Source organism: Orbicella faveolata, unplaced genomic scaffold, assembly GCF_042242905.1.
Source record: "Orbicella faveolata isolate gen_17 unplaced genomic scaffold, um_ofav_v1 contig_2, whole genome shotgun sequence".
Classification (NCBI taxonomy): domain Eukaryota; kingdom Metazoa; phylum Cnidaria; class Anthozoa; order Scleractinia; family Merulinidae; genus Orbicella; species Orbicella faveolata.
In genome coordinates, this window is record NW_028301547.1 from 21,999,288 (window position 1) to 22,025,793 (window position 26,506).

Sequence of the window (26,506 nt, forward strand, 5' to 3'; positions counted from 1 at the left end):
GATGTCTGTGGATCGTGGAGTAAATTCGGCGACTGAAGCAGCGGAAGATGCAACCGGCGGAGTTCGGATGAGACATCCTAGTGTCACTATCGATCAACCCCAAGTCACATACGAGCGAAATCGTCGTTTGAAGGCCTCTAGAAGCGCCGCTAAAGGAGTTATTACCCGTAGGCGAAATGAAGCGAGAGAGATGATGTCAGATTTTGGCAACCCGTACGACATTGAACAAAAACTTGCAGAGCTAGACGAAGCGATAACAGGCTTCGAAGCAGCGCACCAAGCGTATCATAATCAACTGGATGATCGAAACGAGATCGAGGATTCACTTGAATACTACGAAGTTACAATGCTTCTTGCTAGCGATTCCAAAAGAATTATCGAGGATTGGATACAGAAATTTAAACAACCGTCGAGAGCAACTAATCTGTCGAACTTGGACCCCGAGGACTCAATTAGCAACGTTGGCTCACGAGCTACATCAAAGGTTCCGCAGAAATCTAAGGCCAGTTCCAGAGCAAGCTCCAGATCTTCCAGACGAAGTTCGGTCAGTAGCGCTAGGATAGCAGCGGCGGCAAAAAGAGCATCTTTAACGGCCGAAGCCTCCATGCTACGAGAACAGCAAGCCTTACAACAGGAAGAATTACGCCTGCAACAAAGAAAGCAAGAGTTAGCACTTGAGACTGAAATAGCTAAAGCCAAAGCTGAAGAGCGCGCCCTCGCAGAAGCCGAAGCCGGGATTCCAGAGCGTCGGGCGAAAGAAGGCTTTCGAAATTCGGCACCTGCCGTAAAAGTTGAATCCTGTTTAACTAAAGAGCCCAGGGCAGGTCAAGAACTCCCTATCAGGATCACACATCACCCGGTAGCTGAAGTAAATGTTAAAGAATCTCGGCATCGTGCATTTGAGGACAGGGAATCTCAATATTCCACTTCAAGTGAAGAGGGATTACGTCTATTATTGGATTTGCAACGTCAACAGCAGGAGCAGAATCGTAACATGCTAAATATTCAGCAACAGCAAAACCAGCAAGTGCAACAACTGCTAAAGCAACAACAGCTTCACGCTTTAGCTCTAACTTTGCCACAACTTGAAGTTCCCACGTTTACCGGCGATCCTATCGAGTATTGCCGCTTTATTAGAGCCTTTGAGAGCATGATCGTGGCAAAGACCACGAGCTATAGTGCGAGAATGTATTACCTCGTGCAGTACACGGCGGGCGACGTTCAGGAGTTGAGGCGTAGTTGTCTAGCAATGGATTCAGAGGAAGGGTATCGCGAGGCTCGAAAACTGCTCGCTAAACGGTATGGGCAGCCGTACAAGATTGCTTCTGCTTATGTAGAACGCGTAACTAATGGACCAGCGATAAAAACGGAAGATGGGGCAACATTACAGTCGTTTTCTGCTCTCTTGACAACCTGCAAGAACACATTGAATGAGATCGGATACCTAAGCAAGATTGAGAACCCAGACAGTCTAAAGAAAGTAGTGGCGAGACTTCCTTTCAGCCTACGACAGAAATGGCGCGAAGTTGCAGATGAAATAACGGAGGCAAAGGCAAGGGAGGTGACGATTGCTGACATTGCTGATTTCGTAGAGAAGAAAGCCCGCATACTAACGCACCCGATATTTGGAGACATTATCAGCGAGCCGAAAAGCAAAAGTGTCCTTGACGGAAAAAGACCAGGAAATAGAAGACTCTCCTCGTTTGCGGCTGACGCCCATAACCTCAGTAGTAGTACTGACGGTGGAGTGTCGGATGACACCTTGGTGTTAGGACCCAGGGAACCCACCCTCAGCTGTCCATTGTGTAAAGCTGCTCATTGGTTGTCCCAGTGCAAAGAGTTCAGAAGGAGAAACGTCAGTGATAGATACCAGATTGCAAGAGAGAAAGAGCTTTGCTACAACTGCTTGATCCCGGGTCATTATGCTGCAGCGTGCCCAAAGGCCAGCTTTTGTGAGGTGGATGGCTGCGAAGACAAGCATTCGACATTCCTGCATCCACCAGCTGTGCGTGCTACCAGCGGAACGCGGCCAGATGTTGGAACCCAGAGTGCGTATGTTAATGTCGACAAGTTGCAATGTGCCTTTTCTGGGGTCGAAGGCTCAGTGACAGGGCTACCGGTAGTGCCTGTAAAAGTGAGAGCCAAAGGGAGCGACATTACTGTACACACATATGCCTTTCTGGATGGTGGCTCTAACACATCCTTCTGCAGTGAACAGCTAATGAAGCGGCTCGGGGTTAAAGGCATCAACACCACCATATCATTAACAACAATGGAGAGAGAGGGTAGTACGAGAAAGTGCGAACTTGTCCAGTTGGAAGTTTTCGACTTAGAGGAAGACAATTTCATTGAGCTGCCCTTTGTATTTTCTACACCTAGACTTCCAGTAGCCTCAGAGAGCGTCCCTCGCCAGGAAGACGTTGACAGGTGGCCGCATCTGAAGGGGGTAACGGTCGCGGAGATCACTGCCGATGTCGGGCTACTCATAGGCCATGACGTTCCTAAAGCTTTAGAACCGAAAGAAGTTAGAGAGAGTCAGAATGGAGGTCCATATGCGGCTAAAACGTTGCTGGGCTGGGCCATCAATGGCCCACTTGGCAGGAACGGAAGCGCTAAACGTACTTCAAACTTTGTTCGAGCGGACACTGCCCTTGATCAACAGTTTCAGAAGTTCTGCAACATGGAGTTCAACGATTCTCTGCTCGACAATGAGAAAGCGATGTCACTTGAGGACAAGAGAGCCCTAAACGTCATGGAATCCACTGCTGTTCTAAACGAAGGCCACTATGAGATCGCGATGCCGTGGAGATACTCTCCACTCTGCCTGCCAAATAACAGAATACTAGCTGTACACCGTCTGGAACTGCTACGAAGGAGACTCGTCAAAGATCCAGTCCTCTTCCAGAAATACTCGGCCTTCATAGACAATCTTCTTGACAAAGCATATGCCAGAAAGGTCCCAGATAATCGGCTTTGTCGATCAGGCGAGGCTACATGGTTTTTGCCGCACCACCCAGTCTTTCATCCGAAGAAACCCGGGAAAGTTAGAGTAGTGTTCGACTGTGCAGCGAAGTACAAGGGCGTGTCCCTTAACGATGTGCTGTTGCAAGGCCCAGATATGACCAATACCCTGATTGGTGTTCTGACTCGTTTTCGACAAGAGCGAACTGCTATTATCACCGACATCGAATCTATGTTTTACCAGGTCCGTGTTCGCCCAGACGATTCTGATGTACTGCGTTTCTTGTGGTGGCCCGATAACGATCTCCAAAGACGACCCGAAGAATACCAGATGACAGTTCATCTTTTCGGCGCCGTCTCCTCTCCAAGTTGTGCAAACTTCGCTCTTAGAAAGACGGCCGAGGACAACTTTCAACGATTCGATTTCGAGGTGATCAATACAGTCAGAAGAAACTTTTACATAGATGACTGCCTGAAATCTGTACCTAGCGAGAGTGAAGCTATCCGTCTGACCGCTGACCTCAGAAGACTGCTAGAAAGGGGAGGCTTTAATCTGACTAAATGGGTCTCGAACTCTCGCAAACTTATCGAATCATTACCTGAGTCTGACAGAGCCGGATCATTCAAAGACCTTCCTGATGATCAAATGCCCATTGAGCGTGCTCTTGGGGTCCGTTGGGACGTAGAAGGCGACATATTCTGTTTCAAGATCGAAGTCAACGACAAGCCCCTCACAAGAAGAGGATTGCTATCTGTCGTTTCCTCAGTGTATGATCCGCTTGGGTTTGCAGCCCCAGTGATACTCCCAGCCAAAGCGATATTGCAAGATTTATGCCAAAAGAGATTGGAGTGGGATGACCCAATCCCTACCGAGGAAAAGGAACGTTGGCTTAAATGGTTGAAAGATCTGCCCAAGCTCGAACGCTTCTCAGTTGATCGGTGCTTTAAGCCCCAGAACTTCGGGAGAACTGCGTCGCTGCAACTACACCACTTCTCAGACGCTTCGCAACAAGGCTACGGTGCAGTCTCTTATCTCAGATCTATGGATGACAAGGGTACAATTCACTGTTCATTTGTGATGGGAAAGGCGCGTACTGCTCCGCTGAAGTCCATAACGATACCAAGGCTAGAATTGTCAGCAGCTGTTCTTGCATCAAGGCTGGACAAAATTATTACACGAGAGATTGACCTTCCAATACACGAGTCCGTGTTTTGGACAGACAGTACCTGTGTGATGAACTACATAAGAAGCAATGACAAGCGATTTCACACCTTCGTTGCTAACAGAGTGGCGATCATACATAATGGATCTTCCCCGTCTCAGTGGAGGTACGTGAACACCGAAGCGAACCCGGCAGATGACGCCTCAAGAGGTCTGGCAATAGACTCGCTTATTAAGAAGAATCGTTGGATACGCGGTCCCGATTTCCTTTGGCAAAAGGAGTCAAGGTGGCCTACACAGCCGACTACCGTCCGAGACGACGACCTGACGACGACCCTGAGATCAAGAGGGAAAATCGCACGTTTTCCGCTGTATCGGACTCTGGAACAAATAGTATAAACGAATTGCTCGAGAGATTCTCTTCATGGTCTCGACTCAAGAAGATTATGGCCTGGATCCTGCGCTATCGGGACGGACTGAGAGCATCGTGCGAGAGGCGTAAAAGGGGGTCGACGTTAGCACCGAAATCCTCCGTTGGCAGGGAGAGTGAGTCTATCAATGTGGATGAGATTAACAGAGCAGAGAAAGAAGTTCTAAAATTCGTTCAACGTCAAAGCTTTGAAGAAGAAATGTCCCGTCTCGAACAGAAAGGAGCAGGCAATCGCTCAAAGCGTTGCAAAGAGCAGGAATCATTGGTTAAGAAAACGAGTGCGATTTACAAGCTTGCACCAATGAAAATTGATGGTTTACTGTATGTCGGAGGACGTTTGACGCAAGCTTCCATACCAAATGCCGCCAAGCACCAACTAATCCTGCCCAAGAAACATCACGTTGTCGATTTGATCGTGTGCCACTATCATCTAAAGTCGGGTCATTCAGGCCTGGAACATGTGCTGTCCTTGATTCGTGAAAGGTTTTGGATCCTTAAAGCGAGAACTGCTGTGAAGAGGGTGCTACGCAGCTGCTTCGACTGCAAAAGGAGGCAAGCGCCATTAGGGGAGCAGCAAATGGCAGATCTGCCTACAGACCGCGTGACACCTGAGAAACCGCCTTTCACGTTTGTAGGAGTCGACTGTTTTGGCCCGTTCGTTGTGCGGAGAGGAAGAAGCCTTGTGAAAAGATATGGGGTCTTGTTCACCTGTTTGTCCGTAAGAGCCATACATTTGGAGGTCGTCCACAGTCTTGATACAGACTCCTTTATCAACGCAATGCGACGGTTCATTGCTCGAAGGGGACAACCCGAAGAAGTGAGATCAGACAATGGTGGAAACTTTGTTCGTGGGGAAAGGGAATTGCGTGAAGCGATCGAGGGCTGGAACCAACACAAGATTGGCGAATTTCTGCTACAACAGAATGTTACATGGACGCTCAACCCCCCAGGAGGTTCTCACCATGGTGGAATTTGGGAACGTTGCATTAGGACGGTGAGAAAGGTTATGGGCGCTTTGACAAAGGAGCAGATCCTTGATGATGAAGGCTTGGCAACGTTGTTGTGTGAAGTGGAGTCTATTGTGAATGGTAGACCGGTGACTAAAGTCTCAGACGACCCGAGAGATATGGAGGCCCTAACACCAAATCATCTACTGTTACTTCGCTCAGGACCTTCGGCACCACCTGGCCTCTTCTCCAAAGATGAAATTTACTCTCGCAGACGCTGGCGGCAGGTTCAATACCTGGCAGACATATTTTGGCATAGGTGGATCAAGGAATACCTCCCTTCCCTGCAAGAGAGACAAAAATGGAATAAGCCTAGGAGGAATTCCGCGATAAAGAACCTTACCGAAATCAGAGGGGAATCCCCTTCTTTGAAGGCTACCTAAGAACTGAACTTATTATCCTTCACTTAGCAGTATCGTTTGAACTATAAAATAGGTTTTGTTCTTTCGATTAGTTTACTATCACGCGAGCTGCGAATGTTACACTATTGTTTGGTAAATGCTATAGAATGCCGCATTTAGGGGCGGGAATGTAACACTCTTGCTAATTATGGTTACAAGAGGCCCCGCGGGACATCTGATATTTTCGCGCGCGCGAGCTAGTCATCGTCGCTGTTCTTATAATTTCCCTTTCGCGATCATCGTCCACCAGAGGTCAATCATTCATTTCGGGGAAAAGCTGTAAGTTTGTGTTTTTCGGGGTTTGTCCGTTCAGTCGTCTAATGTTGTAAATAATTGTTTATTTTTGTTCTATTTTCAGTCAAACTCGTTGTCGTGAATAAACTTTAACGTTTGTTCCCTTTTTAAACGATGTTTGGAGACCGATCGAGATTGGCTTCGCGATATGGTGGTAACAATAATATCGATTCGATTTTCTCCCCAGACGCTATTTCATGCTTTGTTTATCCCAGTACTATATTGGACTCTGGGGCACAGCTGGTAGAAACTCACGTTTACAACCATAACACTTCCCTCACATTTCCCCAAATTGTTCCCTTTTCTTTTCCTTTGTCCACCATGTTGAACTCTTAGGCGGGTTACCGCTGTAAACTCGTTCCCGGACTCCCGTTGCCGGTTCCCCGTTCCTAGTTTTAGTAATGCATCAGTCAATTCCAGCAGTGCCCATCCCCACCCCCCTCCCCCCGAGCAACCGCGGGGCATTAGTAGTATATAGGGAATTAACCAAATACCATTTCGCAGAGGGAGCCTTATTTCACCTTATCTCAGCCCCCACCATCAAGACCGGCCCTCACAGGCTCGGGCTGGTTGAACCTGGGGGCTGCGAAACGGTGAAATTCGGCATCCTCTTTGAAATAGTATTTGGTTAATTCCCTATATACTACTCACAACAAAGGAGTGCGGCATATTAGAAACAAGCGAGCCCGGGGTTATACCGCCCGAGCCGGGATGACTCGAGCGCCAAACAAGTGCGGGTGGCTGAAGCGGGGCCGGAAAGAAAGCTGCGGAAAGCGCTGTTACGGGGCGTATTGCGGGTAGCACAACTACCAGCTGAAGAAAGGAATGCGAACGCCAGAGCCATGCAGAGTTTGCGGAGTCGGACTTCTGTGTGACTACCGTCTTTGCAAGCCCTGCGGCGGGGGCGCGCTAAAACAACGTCTTTACCGCAAACAAGAAAAAGCAAAAAAACAATTTGAACGTGTTTTGCTCGAGCTGAAAAAAAGAAACACACCAGTTAGAGAAACGCATCCTCGATTATAACGCAAGGCACTATGGCTTCCACCGTCCAGGAAAGGTTGGAAGAAGAACTCGCGAAAATAGATCCCGTGGTATTGCGTTATTTCGATGAACTTCTTGCAGAAAACGCGCCAGCGGTAAGAAGGGTTGTCCAGAACGTGCTGGATGAACCAATTTCTCAAGAAACGAAGGCGCGTCTGCAAAAGCCGCTTCTTCCGAAGCCTTACGAGCCAAGAGCCCCTCCACGTCAAAGAAGGCAAAGAGGAGTGCAAGCGCTTCTGAGGGAGTACGACCCCTTCCCTGCGCGGAGAGTTCGAACAGCGACAGATTACCAGAGAGAGATTCTGGATCTGTTTGATGACGCAGAGAAAGAAGGGGAAGAGACAACAGGCCGGCGTTTCATTCGATGGCGCTTCACCAGAGGTCTGGGGAGAAACCTAACGCCAGAATTTATGGCGAAGATACGCGAAAGAGTAAGCACGTCGTTCTATCTGAGGCACGTTTTCGCGTACCAGTTGCGCAACATTGAGGATGGAACGATTATTGTGTACTACTCGAACCCGAAGGGCTCACAGTGGTTTAACAAACTGGAAGACGCGAAAAAATGGCTTATCACCCAGGAAGAACTGCGTCTCGACAATGAAAGAGTTGAAAGGCCCAGCACGAAGTGGGTTTTTGAAAACTTTTTCAACGTTGACGTGAAGGTTGTGCTTGACAGGCAGCCGTTGGTGGGAACAGGTCCTTTGCCCGAATGGCTGCGCAATCTTGCCCATAGCCAGGCAATGGTATCTTTGGACGTGTACAACGACAACCTGTGCCTATGGCGATGCCTCGCTGTGCACCGAGGGGCGCGCACGGATCGTTGTACAAAAGAAGCTAGAAGACTGGCGCAGAGTTTCTACAAACTCAATGCCATTCCACCGAACTTCAGAAAAACGTCTCTGGACGAGCTCGACAAGGTGGAAGCCCATCTGAATGAGGGCTCGCCCGTCTCATCTTGGCTCGGAATACGTGTCTACGAGCCTCAGCGTTTGGATGACGGTGAAGTGGTATGGCATCGCAGAACAAACCCGAACCCCAAACTCAAAAACGTTTTGACGATAGGTGTCTACGAAGGCCACGCTTTCTTGATAAAAGACATCGCGAAGCTGGCAAAAACCTATGCATGCACCCATTGCGGGCAGAGATTCACACAAGCTTGCAATCTCAAGCGCCATCATGAGACCTGCAAGGCGGGAAAAACGGCAATCTTTTCCCCGGGGACAAAAGTTGAAGCGCCACAGACAGCTTTCGAGAAAGTGATGTACCCAAAAGGCTCAGCATCGAAACAAGCGATTCTGTGGCTGGAGCGGGAAGCGAAGAGATGGGGGATTCACATCGACCACGCGATGTGCGGGCACGGGGGCGAGAGATGACTCCCTCGAGAAGGCGGGAAAATGAAGTCTTCTCCTGTCGACGGGTACCACCACGAAACGAGGACGGTATGGCAATACCACGGCTGCCCCTTCCACGGATGCCCAAAATGCTATCCTAACCGACAGGAGGTCATAACAAACGGCAAAACAGCCGAACAACTGTACCAAGCCACCGTGAACCGCACCGCATTTCTGCGAAAGCTGGGCTACAAAGTAATCGAGGCATGGGCTTGCGAAGTTGGGTTTCAAAAGGGGGAACTCCCGAGGAAGCAAACGAAAACTTACCCGCACGCGATCTTGTACGATTTCGAGGCGTATGGCGACAAAAATTATCGGAAAGAGCCGACAGGTGCGTTAACGATAGAAAGCGCGCACGTGCCGATCTCTGTGAGCGTCGGGGACTCTCTTGAAAGAGAGCCCACCCACATCTGCGAAAGAAACCCCGTGGAGCTGGTCCGCAAGTTCCTGAAAGAGCTGGAGAGACGCGAGAAAAACATCCAGGACCAGGTGAGAGCGGAGTTTGTGCCAGAAGACATGCACCTGCTGACAAAAGACCAGCAGCAAGAAATTAATGAATGGTGCAACCAGGTCCCTGTCGTGGGCTTCAACTCAGGCTCGTACGACCTGAATCTGATCAAAAACCACTTCGCCAGCACTCTCGCCGAAGTATCAAAAAAAGTCAAAGTGGCCAAGAAGGGGAACAAAACCATGTTCCTGCTCACCTGGGGGGCCCGTTTCCTCGATATCATCAACTATCTGGGCCCGGGCACGAGCTACGCGAAATGGGTGAAAGCCTACGGAAGCGAGTCCGAGAAATCCTGGTTCCCTTACGAATGGTTCGACGCGCCCGAAAAGCTAGATTTCCCTGGGCTCCCAGAATACGAGGCCTGGTATTCGAAGCTGAAGGGCGGATACGTTCTCACGCGGAAGGAGTGGGAGGAGTGCAAGCGGCTGTTCAAAGAAAAGGGGATGCGGATCTTCGCAGACTGGCTGCGCTATTACAACAATCTTGATGTCGCTCCCGGCCTCGAGGCGCTGGAAAAGATGAAAAACTTCTACACCGAGAGAGGAATCGACATTCTGAAAGACGCGGTGAGCCTGCCAGGGGTGAGTTTGCATTATTTGCTCCGAGGGGCAATCGAGCGCGGAGCAGACCTTTACAGCCCAAGCAAAGAGGCTTACAAAATGCTCAAAGGAGCGGTTGTTGGCGGACCGAGCCTGGTTTTCACGAGACGGCACGAGGCCGGTGTGACACGGATAAGGTCGCATCAGTTCGAAGAACCGCGTCTTTGCAAAAAGATTCTCGGTTTCGACGCCAGCGCTCTCTATCTCTCGACCATGCTCAGAGAAATGCCTTGCGGGAAGGGGAAGGTCGTGCACTACAGCGATGACCGCCAAGCGGAAGCGGCCGAAGTTCTGATTCGCCGGTTGAAAGCCGGGGAGTGGTTCGGCTTCGTCGAAGTCGACATCAAGATCCCAGAGCGCTCGTGGTCAAAGTTTGAGGAGATGTGCCCATTTTTCATCAACAAGCGGGTTCCCGCCGAGGCTGTGCCGGAACACATGAAAGAGTACTTGGCGAGAACGGGCAGAAAGCGCGGAGACGGAAAAAACTTGTGGGGGCGCTGTCCGCAGAACGGATGCTGGTGTACGCCCCTCTGCTGCGGTGGTACGTCAACCATGGGGCGGTTGTCACGAAGGTTTCCAGAACAATCGACTACGACGCGGGCAAGATCTTCACCTGGTTCGTGGAGCAGGTGACGGAGGCGCGCCGGACAGGAGACGTGGACAGAAGCAAGGCGCTGCTCGCCGAAGTGTTCAAACTGTTCGGAAACAGCGCTTACGGGGAACTGATAGAAGCTCTGGAGCGGGAAACGAACGTGATATACACGAAAGACGAGAAGGTCGTCGACAGAGCGCTGCGGAGTGCGTATTTCAAAGACCTCGACGAGATCGGGAAGGCCTACGAGCTGGAAAGCCGCAAGCCTCGGATCACGATCAGGCGGCCGTTCCAGATCGGAATCGCCGTCTACCAGCTGGCGAAGCTGCGGATGTTGGAATTTTACTACGACTTTCTCGACAAGTACGTGGACAGAAGAGATCTCGAGCTGATCCAGATGGACACGGACAGCAACTACATGGCGATCTCGGGCGAGCGGCTCGAGGACGTCGTCCGGCCAGAGCTGAAGGCAGAATTCGATGGGGAAAAAAATCAGTGGCTGGCTTGGGACAAGTGGAGTGGCCGGACCCCAGGTCTCTTCAAGCATGAGTTCGAAGGCCTCCGGTTGATCGCGGTTTGCTCGAAGTTTTATTACGCCGAGACGGAGAGGGTGGCGAAAAACAGAAGTTTAGCATAAAGGGGATGTCGAAAAGGCAGAACGAGGTGTCATGGCAGCGGTTCAAGGAAGCGCGGAAGGAAGCAAGGACATGGCCACCAACAAAGGTTTCTGGATGCGGGACGGGCAGATAGTCACTAACGAGCAGCAGAAGCTGGGGCTGAGCGCTTATTACGACAAGCGGTGGGTGCTGCCCGACGGGATACACACCGAACCGAACGAATATCACATCTAGTTCACATCAGCCGGAGGAAGAGTAGTGTTTGGAGGGACAACCAGAAGTTCTTCGCGCACGAAGCCGCGCTTGGGCCCGTCGCGCAGATAGTAGAGAACGGGTTGATCCGGTTTGATGAAAGACCTTTCAATGTTGTAAACTTTCAAAGACCAGATTGGGTCTGTGGCTCTTTTCATGCCCCCTTCAAGCTCGCCGGGCTGGTAGAGATAACGAACTTGGACAAGAGAGGGGAGGATTTTTTCGCTTTTTCCAACAGGCCTCGTGTAAGGTGTCGACGGCCTTGCGTAAACAGATTTTTCTTTGATGGCAACGGCGGGTTTCTTGCCGATAAGGCTTGTGACCTCGTTGTTCAGAGCCGAAACAACTTCAGGAAGTCTTTTCACCAAGGCAGTGGACCGCTTGCCCTCAGGGAAAAGCATCTCCACGGCGTACTGGTGCCCGAACAAGCGCTCCGCCAGGGTGCGGTTGAAACGTTCGACAATTGCGTGGTCGCGGTGAATGTTAACGCGCCCGCGCCGGATATATGTCTTGTGCTTTTCCATCTCTTGTGTGACAGCGCCCATGAATTCGCGCCCGGGGTCAACCTGCAGCATTTCAGGCCATTCGAGAGGCGAGCGCTTGTAAATCTTCTGAAAGGCCAGGGCGACCTCATCAGAATTCTTCGAAGTCAGGGGTTCGGCCTCTTTGAAGCGGCTGGCCACGTCGACAACGGTCAGCGCGTATTTGAAAACTTTGCGGCCGCGAGGGAGCTTGTCGTGCGGCAGAAAAAGAAGGTCCGCCTGATGGACCTTGTTGGGGGTTGGAACGTCGAATTTCGGTCGAGGAATTTTTTTCGGCGGGGGAAGGTATACCTGCCAGAGCGCTTGCCGGATCAGCCACTTTTTTGCGGTTTCTTCAGGTACCTTGGCAGCCTCGGCCAATTTTTTTATCGCGGCGATTCCTTTCCAGTAGCCCCCGGGGCCGTAGTATATCTTTGCGAGTTTAGCGTCCATATAAGTAAGGCGTAAAAAAGTTTAAAGGAACCGGAAGGCCGCGTAGCCCAGAGCGAGCGCCCCGGCTCCCACAAACGCGAGTTCACCGTTTTTCTGCTGCTCGCTTGGCTGATAGAAATCTGAGAACTCGGGCTCCTTGGGAGGCACCATCCATTCATCAGGATGTGCCTGGTTGTAGAGTTTGAAGGCGTAGTCCGTGTTGGTCATGTTCTGCTTGGTCTGCTCCTTTGTTTGCGCGTTGGTCGTGATCCAGTCGAGAAGTTGTGTCCGGTCTCGCGTGTATTTGGCGTAAGCCGCTTGATAAGCTTCGAGAGCTTTGTCGTGGCGCTTCTTTTCTTCAAGCGCGGCTTTGTCGCCCCCGCCAAGCGCCCTCGCCAGATAATTGCCGCCGATAAAAGCCGTGGCGTTCAACACAGCCCCGCCAATCATGATCGCGATGCTCGCCATGGTTATATATTATCGGAAGATTTTTCAAATCGTTGGTTTCAAACGCTGTCGGGGAGGATTTTCTGGTCCTCGAGGTACTTTTTGAGCGCAATGCTGCCCGCCATGACGGCGGTGAACTTCATGTAATTCATAAAGCTGCTGCTGGGACCGGAAGTGAAATTCTCTTTCACAACCTTTTTCGCGGCCCAGCCGATGCCCGCGGCTAATCCCGTGAGAGTTGCGGCGTTAATGACGGTCTTGACAAGCTTGTTGTCGGACATGGCGCGCTTGATATAAGGAAAGAGCGAAAGTTTAAAACAAAATTAATGTCTTGCCTGGCTCCGCCACGCATTCTTCCAAGATTTTTCGTTCTATTTCGATCTCTTCTCGCACCTCTTCTTTTATTTTTCTCCGTCTTTCTCTGTCTTGAGCGGCCTTATCGGCAAACATTTCGTTGGCAAGCAGTGTCGCCGCTCTGTAAACCTTTTCGGTGAAATCGACCCAAAAAAGCGCAATCCCTCCGATTGCGGTTGTATAGATGAGAGCCTGCGCAATGCTTGGGCTCGGCATCGTGAGATATTAGTCACGCGCAAACGTTTAAAGCCTTTTTTTAATCAAGCATTTTTTTAATCCTCTTGTCCGTGTCGCGCGAGCAGGTTCTGGCTCGACACTCGCGGGTGGGGCGCTTGGCTCAGGCGCGGGCTTCGGCGTTCTAATTTTGTCAAATGCGGCATTGGCCGTTGCCTTGAGCTCTTCACGTTTGTAATTGATCCCGAGCAGGGAAACGCAAATGCCGCCAATACCAATCCATTGGTTGACGCTGAGGCCAAAAAGGCCGCCGCTCTTTGGGCTTTCGCTTCTGTAGCAGGAGTTGGCTCAGGGGCCTCTGGCGCGGATTTTGCTTCATTTTTTTTCGCGTGATAAGCCTCGGCCGCTTTCTTCTGTTCTTCTCGGGCCAGCCGTGTTCTTTCGGCAGCCATTTTTCCAGCAGCCACACGATTGGGGTTTTTTACGCGCTGCGTGGTTGCAGTCGGAGTTGTCGCTTGCTGTGTGACATCGGCGGCAGGTGCTGCCTTGGTATCGACCTGAGGCGCAGTGACGGCAGGTGCTGCCTTGGTCTCGACCTGAGGCGCAGTGACGGCAGGCGCGCTCTCGGATTGTTCGGTTGACATTCTGAAGCGAACCGTATTATTAAGCAAATGAAAAAGTTTAATTGTTAACAATTTGTCGGCAAGACCTCAGCATTTGTTGATGAATGGTGACCATTTATTCTGCAGTTGCTGAGTCGGGTACTTCATCAACGCCCTCAAGCGGATAGCCATGTTCATTGCGAGAAGGGTGGCTCGGCTCCGGCAACTGTGGACTGAAATCAACATGTTTCGTGGTGATGAACACCACGTTGGCCGCGGCAAGAAACCGGCCTCACTTCAAAGCAAGGTTGCCGGCCAGATTGGAGAGCTCTTTGTTCAAGATGTAGTCGTTTCTGAGCTCTTTTTGGTAAGCCTCGATGTCTTTGATTTTGACGGTCATTCCGACCACTTTGGTTGCAAGAAAAATGAAGCTGTCGATCAGGCTTTCCGTTGTCTTCGAGCCCACGTACGTCTCGTAGCGTTTGGTGAATTTCTCGACCTCTTTGTCGCTCAGGCGCTTCACCTGCTCGTGGGTCAGCTGCACTCCGATGGCCTCTAGCTTTGCCTGTGGACACCAGCACGGCCAGCTGCTCGCGAAGAGCGGGAATGCCGGGTCCGGGAGCGGTTGGAACAAGGCCGCCTGCGGGACCACTCGACGGCTCGGGCTCGGTTTGAAGAAGGTTCATAACTTCTGCTAACGCGGCGTCTTCTGCAGCATTTGTGCAAGGCTATATACAGCTGGCATTTTTTTTATTCAAATAACTTTACCCCGTACGGGTGGCGAAGCGCGAACACAAGATAAGAGAATTTTCGCTCTTTCAGCTTTGAAATCAATCCTCTGTACTCAACCGGGGAGAGCTCGCCGGCGTAATCGTCAAAGACGGCTTTCGTTGTCTTCGCCGAAGGGGTGTAAAAGAGGACGAGCGCCGCCACGTTCTCCCGGGAGGAAGATGTTATTCCGGTAAACTTCTGGGTCAGCGCCCACACGCTGATGCCCATATGCCGTGCAGAAAAGGCGAGATTCACCAGCTCACCTGTGCGCCCTTTCACGTCTTTGGAGGCCGCGCAGTCGTCGAGGATTATGAGCGTGTTGGTGCCCACGAAAAGCCATCTCACGAGCTTCAACCACCTTTCCACGTCGTGCTGCTCACAGACTATCACATCCATTCTCGGATCGTTTTCGCCAAGCCGGTGGTAGGTCTTGTTGTGCGTGAACGTCGGGCAGATGAGCACGATGTAGTCTACCTTTCCGCGGAACGGGCCGTAGAGCTGGTCCACCACGAACCTCGATTTGCCTGAATTGGTCGGCCCCACGATGAGAGCATTGAAGGGTATCTTGCTCGGGTCCATGTTCCTATTAATACTCTACATTTACCAGCTGACTGTTCATAATGTTGAGCTGGGAGTCGGAGATGACGAATACGTGGCAGTTCAAGTCGCCTGAGAATGCTTTCCTCTCGATTTCCAGCTGGACGCCGTCTGTACTGTTCACAATGCGCCTGCCGCTTCCGTGCATTTCTTGGTCCGCCATGGTGCGCATCTCAATCAGAAGCCCGAAATTATCTCCAGTGTAAAACTTTGTCGCATCCATGTGCTCGGTTTTATTTTTTTCCTTCACGAAGAAGCTTTGGGCCTCTTCCCACATGTCCTTGCCTTCGACGCCGTTGTTGTAAATCATGTTGGGCGAGCCGTTGATCGTGACGCTGACTCTCGTCAGATCCGGGAAGACGTATTTTTCTGAATCTCTGGCGCCATTAGCATACGGCTCTATGAAAAGTAGCAGGATGGCCTTTAGCGACCTTTTTTGCGCGTAGATTTTGATGTTCTTCCTCGTGTCGGAGTTTTTTTCGAAGGCCTCCACTTTGGAAGGCATCTCGTGGTCATAGGTGAACTCTTTTCCGCTGGAGTAAACGCTTTGTGCCTCGTTCGCCAGAGTCTTGCTGCGGATCATTTCGTACTCGAGCTGGATGTTCGGCAGCTTGTATTTCAGCTGGGTTGTATCGGAGCCTTTGACCACATGTTCAGCTCCAGCAAGGGTTACTTCGAATACGAGGTCGTTGTAAAGGGCCTGCGGGTAGAAAACGCCGTGATCGGTTAGGCTCTGATGGTCCAGCCTGATCCGTTACTTGCTTCCGTACACCTCATTCAGTTTTTTTTTCAGCTTCGACGCCAGAGGTTTCCTTGTCTCCCGCGCCTGAGCGGATCTTGCATAGTTTCTCACTCTGAATCCCTTCGAGGATCCTGTTGTCTCGTTCTTCTTTCGAAAGGAAAAGGTCCTCAAAGATTTTGTAGATGCCGTAGCCAACCGTGTCTTGCATGGTAGTGCCTCCAAACTTTACGTTAAGCCTGTCAACGAGCGCTCGCGTGACGTTCTGGACAAGGAAGTTGTTTGCGTGCCCTCCAGAAAGGTCGATGTTAAAGACAAGCGCTAGCGAGCCCGGCACCACAACCTCGTTCACGTTCAGCTTGGGCACGTAAACATGCAGAGTATCGCCGGAGTTGGCTTCAATGCGGGAAAAGGTGATGCGCTTGACCGCGCGCTCGGTCTTCATGGCATGCAATGTTTTTTTGCTATACGTTGCGCGAAGGTTCTCCGGCACCTCTGACATTGTGTATAAAACACCAGCGATTATTTCTAATTTGAAAAATAATTGGCTTGAAAATATATCGCTATGGCGGAAGGCGATAGCCCATTTGCTTTCAAAGACCCGGTCACTGATAACCGGATTGAACACGACTCTGATGAAGGCGAACAAGAGGTTGACACAACCCTTTCTTTTCAGCCAGGCGAGGCGTCCACTCCCTACCAACCTGGCGACCCCTACCACGGGGGCGAACAAACGGAAATGAGTACTTTTCCTCACGAGCAGTCCGGCCTTCCTGACACTTCTTTTCAGGAAGATGAAATCCCTTTGATCGGTGGTTTCATACATGACGGTGACAAACCGGCCATTCTTGAAAGGGCAAAAGAAAAAATCAGAAAATGGTTCCCGAAGGTAGACTTCAAAAAATTGGGCCCAATTGGTTTCAGCAAAAAAGGTAATGAATCTGAGATCGTTTCATTTGGCCCCCGGGGGGGTGAGTCAAGAATTTTCAAGATTGGCGACCAAGGGTTACAAAAAACTTTCACAGACGCAAAAAAAGCAGCTCTGGGGCCAAGAGCTGAAGACATCATAGATGAAGACCGCGACACCATCAGAGAACAACGCAAAAGATTAAGAGAGGCAGAGATCCAACTACAACAGGCGGAAACACTCTCTTCGCAAAGAGAAGAAGAAAAGAAAGAATTGGAAGTTCTGAGACGTAAAATCGAGCAAACCGACGCTAAGATTGATGGCATTGACGACGAACATGGTTCGAACCTTGAAAGTGAAGCAGAGCTGCGTAGGCTCAAAGAACTGAAAAAGAACTATCAAACCGATCTTGAAAACAAGAAAAAAGAATTGGATTCGCTTACGAAAAAAACAAAAAACATAAAAAAAGAACAAGAAAAGGTCGACAGACTCAGGGCCAGCATCGCGGCAAAAGAAAGTGAAACAAACGCCATGGAAGAAAGGCTCAACCAAACAAAACCGTTGGACGACCTGAAAGAGCAAGAAAGCGAGCTGCAGCGCCAAAACGAGGAAGACCAGGCGATCATCCGAGATGAGAATGCCTCGTCCTCCGGAAAAGAAGCTGCAGAAGGCAGAGGTGCGAAAAGAAACGAGGACATCGCGCGTTTGCAAACTCAGATTGCGGAAAGGGAAAGGGGGCGGCCTCTCTCGGAAAGGGTCAAGGAGATCTTCAAAAAATATGGCGTGACATTGACCGGCATTCTTCTCGCCGCCGGTACCACAATCGGCGCTGTCATCGGGGTCCTCATCAGAGGTTTGAAAGCCACCGGCAAAGCTTTGGGAAATGGCCTCAAAGATATTGCCGCGAAACTCGGCTCTCTGCTGCCCAGGCTGATTGGCTCGATTGTGAGCTTTCTTTTCAAAGCTGCCGGCCAAGTCGTCGGGTTTCTGGCCGAGCACACCTGGCTGCTCATTCTTGCCGCTGTGGCCTTTTTGTTCGAAGAATGTTTTAAGAGGCAGCGTTAACCAGCGGGGCTCTGCCCCATACTTACCGCCAAGCAATGAACAGCAAAGCCGATAATCCAACTACACCTACAATGACAGCTGTTTTGTTTATTTCATGTTGCGGTGTTTTATCTGGAGCCGTGGGCTCAATTTTTTGCGCCGGTGGCTGCGCTTGTTGAGTTTCGGACGAAGCTGGTTTCCAGTGGGGTGGAACCACACGCCCCGATTCGGCTGTTGCGGCTTTGTAAATCGGGTTGGACGGATGGCTGTTGGGAGGGTTAATTTTTGAAGGGCCGCCTGCCATTAGTTTGAGCCCAGCTTTTTTTGTCTCCGGGTTTACCTCGTTGTTCACCCCAAGTTTCATCCCGGAGACTGCCTGTTTCAGCTTGTTGTTGTAGCCGATCGTGCTTGTGGTGTTGATTATCATCTGCGCGGGCATGAGTCAGGCCATGGGGGCAACAGCGAGATTGAGCCTGACCTTCGCTTGGTCCACCGCGAGCTGGTACCTTTGCACGCTCGCGGCCAAGTCCGGCTGTCTGATCGCGTCTTCCATCAGCACCAGGACCTCGCTCTGCGCTTCTCTCGCCCGACCGCCCGAACCGAGAATGCTGCTGCGGACGTTGACTTGCGCGCCAAGGACGCAGTAAACGAAAGCCTCGATTGACTGATTTATTCTCGACAAGCCCACCTGCGTCAAACCATTCTCGGTGTTTGGCGCAAACCAGTCCGCTTGAGCATCAGAAGCGGCCCCTGGCTCGATGAAATAAATCAAGTCCCCTTTTATCGCTTTCCCGCCTTCATCACTGAATTTGTTCCATCCCGGGTATTTATAGTCAGTTTTTGACGGGCCCGCACCTGTCGCGTACACGTAAATGCTTCCCAGGCCGTGGTTTTCCCCGTGCGTGAAGCGGAAATCGCTCGAGGGGGCAATGCCGAACTCGCTGCATATCCTTTTGTACGAAGCGACGTCGTAACTATTGTTGTATTGGTTGAAAGGCGGGTCTCCGGGCAAAGCGCTCATACTCTGAATTCCTCCAAGCTGGTACAAAATGCGCCTGACCGTGAAGTACACGTGGAATTTGTAGAAAGCTCTTATCTGCGGGGGGAGATCCATCCCGCTGTCAAAGATTTCGCGAGAAACTCCGCACCCCTGTGTCGCGCAGAAAACCGCGAAGTTGAGCTGCTGCGGCCAATATTTCATGTCAGGCCCTCCCAGCCAGCGTTTTGATTCGACTGCCGACGTGTGCCTGAGTTTGGTTTTTTCAAATATTTCTCGGAATTTTGTCGTGAAATATTGTTCAGGCGTGACGTATATTTGGATTGGGGCGTCGAATATTTTTTTAAACTTTGCGCTTTGCCGTACAGCAAGGTACAGCAGGGATAGGCAAGGAAACTTTTGAACCAAGCGGCGCCAGCTGGTAAGGAAACCCTCCAATTTCCCCCGAGCGCTTGTCTTCCAAACCCAGCGCCTTTTTCATTTCCTCGCTCCAATATTTTTTGTCTGAGCCGAAGACGCTTTGAAGCGAGCCTGGGCCCTCTTTGAAAAAGATTTCTTCCGTAACGTTTTTTCCGTCGGTATTCCCCTGAGCAATGAAACGGGATCTATCGGCCTTGGGGAAATGTGCTGCAAATTCTATCCATGCGTTTGTCTTGGCTATTGCGTCTTTTATCACAATGTTTGGATCTTTCCACACATTCGCCATATTATTTGAACACAATTTTATCTGTTGAATATAAAAATGGTTGTTCTCACTGTTGTCACGCAACAGAACGGGCAGACTATCTATTTCGAAGACCCGATTCCGAAAGTGCGTTTCATGAAACTCATTTCTTGCAGTTTGTACAACAGCTGGGACACTTTGAAAAAAGAAGGTTCGGCCTCCTTGGGAGATAAAAACAAAGATAAAGCTTTGTCAGTTAGTAAAACACCCCCAGGGCATTATAATTTAGAAAGAATGTCAAAACAAATAGACGGTCTGTTCGACAAATATGGCTATAAACAGTTAGAAACAGAAATAAACCAACCTCTTGGCCAGCTTGTAATCAGAAATTTTGGGGCAAAACCGATTGAACTTGATCGCGATTTAGCCGGTTTGCTTGGTATTGGGCGAAAGTTGAGTCTTATAACCTTCGTAAAAAGGCTTACAGCTTCAACGACATATTTTATTCATTGTGATTTGATCGACACAGAACGGAATCTGTTCAATGGCAAAAGGTCAGATGTATTAGCCTTGTTTGATGTGAAAGGGAATCCTTATGAAAAGGTGAGCTACCAGGGTTCTCCGCAACAGGTTTTGCGAGACTGCTCTACAGACCAGTCCATAAATAGCATCACCATTAGCCTGAAAGATGAAAATGGCGAACTCTTTGATTTCAAGGGCTTCCCTCTTCTTTTTGAATTAGAGTTAAATTAAATTTCTATATATACACAATGTCTTCTGCAAATCTGTTGCCACCAAGCGCGCCGCCTGCCGAGAATGAAAGAACAATCTATCCAAACCTTCCCGAAATGACAAATGCCGAGAATTTCCGGCTAACCGAGATCAGCAGAATTGAAAAAGAAATTTCTGCTGAGGTCGAGCATTACAGGCTTCTGTTGAAAAAATACAAAAAAGCCCGGAAAGCGCTTCATTATTCCCTGGTTGGCCTTGGCGCCTTCACCGCAGTTCTGTCTTCTGGGGCTGTCGCAACATCACTCACTGGTGTTGGAATTGTTGTCGGCGCGCCTGTTGCCGGGATTGCCGCTTTATCTGGCGCAGTTTCCACTGGCCTGTCCGTTGTCAACAAGAAGCTTGAACGCAAAGTCAATAAGCACTCGAGAATCCATTCTCTGGCTATTGCAAAACATGACTCGATTAACCTCGCCGTCTTCAGGCTCTTAATGATAATCAGGTTTCTGACGCGGAGTTTCAACTGATCACACGTGAAATGCACAAATATCGCCAGCTTAAAGAGACTTTACGCTCGAACTTTTCGCGAATACAGACAGGTCCAATCCAGCCAGATATCGAAAAAATAAGAAACCAGGTTCGGGACCAGGTTCGGGAAGAATATAGAAAAAAACTTGCGGATTAAACACCAGGTTTGAACTAAATTTTGAGCGAAAAAACACGAAACTTTCTCTTTGTCTTATCAAAAACAGATGATTGTGATGTTTCTCATGTCACAAAAATAGCCTTGAACTTTCTAGAAGGTTACTCACTAGACCCAGTCAAGTGCGAAATAGGGAAAACCCCCCGATCAGCTGTTTCTTTTTATTGCTCTAATGAAATCTCTTTGTTCTACCGCGTTTCGTGCCCAATTTTTTCTCGAAAAAAGGCGAAAAGTGCTATTTTTTTTGACTAGGCCGAGAAGAAATGCCGTATTCTAACAAACTATGGACAAAAAATAGAAATCTGCCTGTAAAATTCCTCTTGGCTTTGAAAATTCCTGATGGCTTTGAAAATTCCTGATGGCTTCAACTGAAGCCAAGAGGAATGCAACCAGCTTTAACTGAAGCCATCAGAAATTCGCAACGGGAAGCTGTTGTCTGAAAGCCTCAAACAACCGGAAGCGAGTCATGAAAACAATCAACAACTTCGCGTGTAATATCACGCACTTGTTTCTGCCACTCAAGCGTGAAATATTCATTCACAAGAAACGCAATCAAGTGAACACTGACAAGCATGTTTTGTCATATGCAAATGAAACCGTGGATTTTTAAATGTAATTCGACCGGTGGTTATAACGTCGCCGCCTTTTTCGCTAACGCTCCCTGCCAAAAAGGAACCACTCGTGCCAATCGTAACCATCCACGGAGCATACTTTTAAAAAATTCTTGTGCTCTGGGCTGGCTTCTATTAACTCCATCGGCCGGCTTAGCGATGCTTTATGAATTTTTTCCTCCCTTTCTAAACAGGGGAAACAACAACCCTCAAAGCAGCAGTCCTCATATTCAATGCAAATAACCATCTTCACAATCTGCTGCTTGAATTCGCAGAAAGGCAGTTTTAAAATATTCCTGTTAGCCTTTTCCCAACCCAGTTTTGAAATGTGCTTGTGTACCTTATCCCAGCCAATTTCCTTTTTTTCCTTAATTTTTAAGGGGAGGATGGGCAGTGCTGGAATTGACTGACGCATAACATCCCCCACAAAACAGGGGCACCCAACGACCGTTTTCTCTCTAATGATGTTAGATGCTGTTTTAGGCTATCTGGAGTACTTTTAAAGCTCTGTAGGTTAATTTTAGGTTGCACTAAAAAAATTTTATCTGTTCGGATATTCTAGGGGAACTTGAGTATTCTCGAATTTATTAGGGCTTTTTTGTCCATTTCCCGAAAACCTTAGGTCTTATCGCCTTTCCGAGAATGATAGCTGACCTTTTTTCGGTACTCAAAACGACATTTTCAACAGTCCGAAAACAACAGACATTAAATTTCTCATATCACGAAAGTTCGAGGTGCCAATTCTCTCAAGAAAATCAGAGGGGATTAAAGGCCTTCCGAACAGATAATTTACCGAAACGATCCGTTGGGTGCCCCTGACAAAAACGACAGCTTTAGCTTTAAAGACGGTTTATTCTTAACTATGTAATCTCTACTTATATGTAACCTCTTTTATATGATGTGTAACATTGTCTTCACTGACGTAGCCAAATCAAAATAAATTAGAGAGCAGTTTCTTTTTTCACTTGCAAATGTTCTGGGAACTGGGCTTACAATTATAGCCGGCAACAAAACATAGATGCGTGACTTTTATCATAATTATATAAGAAGTACTTTTAAGATATATTTTCACGGTATACTTAATTGTTGCCACCTTTCATGTTGTATTTAAGCTTGTAACCAAGCTTTTTCTCCATGCACTTAATATAAACCCCTTCCTTGAACTTGTGCCTTTCTTCTTTGATCAATTTGACCCTTAAATCTTTGCCGCCATTCCTTCTGATGTTTCGTCGGATAAAGCCATCTATCTTTTGGTCACTGTACTTGTGATGCTTAATCCTGTCATGGACATCTACGGACTGCCCCAAGTACAGGTATGTGATGGCTCTGTTAGACGACCTCTTTATTCCAATAACATAAATACCCCCAACATAAGGTATCAAAGAGGAGTCCGTGTAACGTAACCACTGTTTCTGAATCAGTTTATCGCAAATGTCGTTAGCCATCTGTTGACAAAAGAAAATGCTGTTTGATTAGACTTATCTTTTTCTTGTTTCCTTTTTACCCTTCGCATACACATGCACAACTAGTTACTCCACACATTAAACGGTATTAAGAGCGAAAAGAGTTCTAGTAAGGTAATGAATTCAAGGGACCGGAGGGGAGGGGTGTGGTCCAAAATTACAGTTCACTGATAAGAAAGTTGATAACGTTTTACTATACGCGCGTCTGATCTTGCTTGTCACGCAGTCTTTCCTTCCAAGGTTCGTGGGGAGGAAAAGACTGCGTGACGTCTGCACAGGCCGTGACCGTCTGGGAATCGTTTGGGCAAGTTCAAGCAAGCCGGGGATGCGTCATGTTTGAGGACCAAAGCTCAAAATATTTTGCTCAAAATCGTTTCCTAAAGCCCTTATAGAACTAAATTTTTCTTTCGTGAATTTTTCGGGATTTTTTTTTCGTAAAAATTTTCTTACTATTTAGTTTTTGTATCGGGATAAAGACATCTCAAAGTTTCATAATATACTGGACAGTCGAGCTTCGGCATGCGGCGAACGGAGTTTCAATATTTTATGATTATTTCATGAATACTTAAAGGCAGAGAAGAACTTTGTTCTCACCTTCGCTTGAGTTTCTGGAGCCTTTACATGGGCAATCAGGAAGAAGTTTTGGTGTCTCAGCTATAAGTAAAGAGAGAGAATACGGTTTACAAATCATAACAAGTCACTTCATGCTGTTCACAGAGTACACAGAAGTCACGTATATAGATATTTTCGGCTGAGATGAAATACCTATCGTTTTCGCAAACATTATGCATATTGCAATTTTTGTGGATATTACTCTATGAGGGTTGACGTCGTGAGTCAGAGCACGAATATTCCAACATATCGAGATTTTATAGGGTTCTCAAGCTCGAAAAATTCCTCAACCACAAAGCCAAAATAATACATGAAATCGCTTGATATTTCTAAACAAAGATCTACTAGTCTAAGGAGAATTAAATGAGGCTTTTCGTCAAAATTCTATAAGAATTTAAGACTGCCAGATATCTGAATTTGTGAAAACACTTCCCGGCTGCCGGGTATCTATACAGATCTATACACAACGTTATAAATATGTTTGGCTTTTGTCACACTGAGATCGCTCGTGGCACACGATTAGCCATGATTTCGGATACTGTAGGCTAGATAATTCGGAAATAAACTGTGTAATGAAAATACGGACGGAAAATCGAATCAAGAAGCCAACTCACCTCTCTTAATAAGCGTAGTTCCAGCGACCTTGTGAACAGAATGTTTCAAGTTTTTGGATTTGAATTTAGCGCCTCTTCTCCCGAGTTAAAATAGACTCCATGATGTCATGTCTATTTCAGTTTATCCCGGCTTTCTGACCAATAAGAAAACACTTTTTTCCCTAACTGTAATATTTAATTTTAATGGGTATAAGAATTTCATAAACATCTCTTGATATGATGCAATAATTTCTGCAGGTTTATGAAATTCTTTATCACTGCCAAAGGATGGGACTTTCCCTCCGAAACCGCAAGTGCTGGCTTAGCTGTTACTTTTGAAATGATATCATTTCTCTAATACAGTTACAGTCATAGTACCTGATCGATCTATTATTTAGTTTGCATTGCATTCATTTTTGTTGGATTCTGGCAGAATGCCCTGCTCTTGTCTTCTTTTCTAGGAAATGGTCACAGTGTGTGATTTCTCAGAATTTTTTTGTGTATGCATATTGATCTCTTCGCTGAGTCGAAGACAATATAACGACCCGACTCATACACAGTTTTACTACATGATTCAATTTGATTTCTGACTTACATCAGTGAATACGAAGGAGAGAGAGTGATGGTGCATATAGTATTTGGACAGTGTTGAATTTGGTTAGTTTGTTTCGGCCTTTCCATCCAAGTACATGTAGAAGGAACCTTTATCAGGATCAAGGTAACATGAGCGAGGAATAAACGTGGGTTTAAATGATTGCAGTTCCTGCTTTTTTGGAGGCTTGGGAAGAGTGAATCGTTCTTCAAGTAATTGTGATTGGATTTTGACATAGTCTGAGATTTGCATCGGTATTTTGTGGATGGAGAAAGATCGACAACAACAACAACATCTTTATCTCCATCGATATGTCATTCATGGCCGATGGAGTGACTGTTCATCAGCAAAACCCCTTGGGAGGAAAAACCTATCTCACAAGCAGCGGATTCAGTTAACTGATCTGTATGAAGTTACGAGTTTATCAAATCTCAATTCTAATTTTATAATAGAGCTTAATAAGAACAACGAATAGTTGCTATATCTCAGATGCTTGGCTCGGTATGTAAGTTCTTGGTGAGACTTAGTTACGTTTGTTTCATTGTTTTTTGTTATATTCTGGCCAATAACCGATTGTTTTATGTATACAGTCGAGGTATTCTCCTTCTACTGCTTCCACATGATCGTTAGCCTTCTCTTCTACCCATTTGAATCGTACGTTTTGCCCATTAGTAAGAAGGAATTGATCCAGTTAACAAACTCATTGATATCCAAATCCTGCCGTTTGTGCTCCTGTAGTCGCTTGTAAATGTCGCTGGAATGCTCCACAGATGTAGCCACATCTACTAAACACGGGCGTCTGTTTGCGCAAAGCCTATGGCATAAATGCCTTTAGCCTGATGTGCTTAATCGTGTAACTGGAATAGCATTTCATTTCTTTATCGAGAAGACGTTGACAAATATTAGAGGCCATCCGAGGGATCATAATAACGTGCGTATTAATAGCTCTGATGTAGTTTTCGCCGTGATCGTTTTTCTTCAGTAAAGCATTTCTGTTGTCGCAGTAAAAGTTTTTCTCGTACTGCGCGGCCAAAAAAAGACTGAAAATGTCAATGTTAAGCACTGCGGTTGGCTATAGCTAACAAACAAAGAGGTGCTTAATTCTTGTATGAATTTTTTATTAACTGTATTAATTATTAATTATTTATCTATTAATTGTAGTTATTTTATGTATCTTATTAGTACACGACCCCACAAGCTTGTTAGCTTTGACGTCTTTTATCGTGTATAATTAAAGGTTGTATGTATGTATGTATGTATGTATGTATGTATGTATGTATGTATGTATGTATGTATGTATGTATGTATGTATGTATGTATGTATGTATAGCTGATCTCGTCTGTGAACTCAGTAAACTTGATCCAAGTGAAACGTAGGCTGTTTTAGAGATCACTCAGAGAAATCAAGTTAATCAGTCAGTTAGTTGTGGAGGTCATTATTAATAGGTATTTCGCTTATTAGCCATTTCCAACATTCTGCTCCGGAGGTTAGAACAGAAAAGTAAAGAAAGACGCATCGTTGTTATTGAATGATGAGAGTTTCATCAGCAACTCGAGTCGGTCAATATTTACTGAGCATGCTTCATATTTTGTAATTAAGTTCACTTTCGCTTTTAAACAAGGGACGAGTCAAATTTATAGAAAATATAGAAGGAAACCTCGGAGAGAAACCTTTGAGACCCTTCGACAAAGGAAGATG

The 26,506-nt window shown here is 47.7% G+C and overlaps 6 protein-coding genes and 2 pseudogenes across 6 annotated transcripts; 4 read left to right on the plus strand and 4 right to left on the minus strand.

Moving 5' to 3' along the window:
• The first annotated feature begins 1 nt into the window (after position 1).
• On the plus strand, positions 2–4,522 carry LOC149112429 (uncharacterized). The gene has a single exon (XM_089289327.1). The coding sequence runs from the start codon at positions 2–4 to the stop codon at positions 4,520–4,522; it is 4,521 nt and encodes a 1,506-aa protein (XP_089145453.1).
• Positions 4,523–4,569: 47 nt separating this feature from the next.
• LOC149112430 (uncharacterized) lies at positions 4,570–5,943 on the plus strand. The gene has a single exon (XM_089289328.1). The coding sequence runs from the start codon at positions 4,570–4,572 to the stop codon at positions 5,941–5,943; it is 1,374 nt and encodes a 457-aa protein (XP_089145454.1).
• Positions 5,944–7,289: 1,346 nt separating this feature from the next.
• Positions 7,290–8,669, plus strand: LOC149112431 (uncharacterized). Its single transcript, XM_089288667.1, has one exon. The coding sequence runs from the start codon at positions 7,290–7,292 to the stop codon at positions 8,667–8,669; it is 1,380 nt and encodes a 459-aa protein (XP_089144793.1).
• A 3,455-nt stretch (positions 8,670–12,124) lies between these two features.
• On the minus strand, positions 12,125–12,688 carry LOC149112432 (uncharacterized). The gene has a single exon (XM_089288751.1). It carries the CDS (start codon positions 12,674–12,676, stop codon positions 12,251–12,253), a length of 426 nt encoding a protein of 141 aa, XP_089144877.1. The 5' UTR covers positions 12,677–12,688; the 3' UTR covers positions 12,125–12,250.
• Positions 12,689–15,142: 2,454 nt separating this feature from the next.
• LOC149112433 (uncharacterized) lies at positions 15,143–16,394 on the minus strand (annotated as a pseudogene).
• A 63-nt stretch (positions 16,395–16,457) lies between these two features.
• On the plus strand, positions 16,458–17,864 carry LOC149112434 (uncharacterized). Its single transcript, XM_089290281.1, has one exon. The coding sequence runs from the start codon at positions 16,458–16,460 to the stop codon at positions 17,862–17,864; it is 1,407 nt and encodes a 468-aa protein (XP_089146407.1).
• Positions 17,865–17,886: 22 nt separating this feature from the next.
• LOC149112435 (uncharacterized) lies at positions 17,887–19,546 on the minus strand (annotated as a pseudogene).
• Positions 19,547–22,365: 2,819 nt separating this feature from the next.
• LOC149112436 (uncharacterized) lies at positions 22,366–23,729 on the minus strand. Its single transcript, XM_089290002.1, has 2 exons — positions 23,605–23,729; positions 22,366–22,992 (listed from the first exon to the last, which is right to left on the minus strand). The coding sequence occupies exon 2, from the start codon at positions 22,990–22,992 to the stop codon at positions 22,627–22,629; it is 366 nt and encodes a 121-aa protein (XP_089146128.1). The 5' UTR covers positions 23,605–23,729; the 3' UTR covers positions 22,366–22,626.
• Between the last annotated feature and the right edge of the window lie 2,777 nt (positions 23,730–26,506).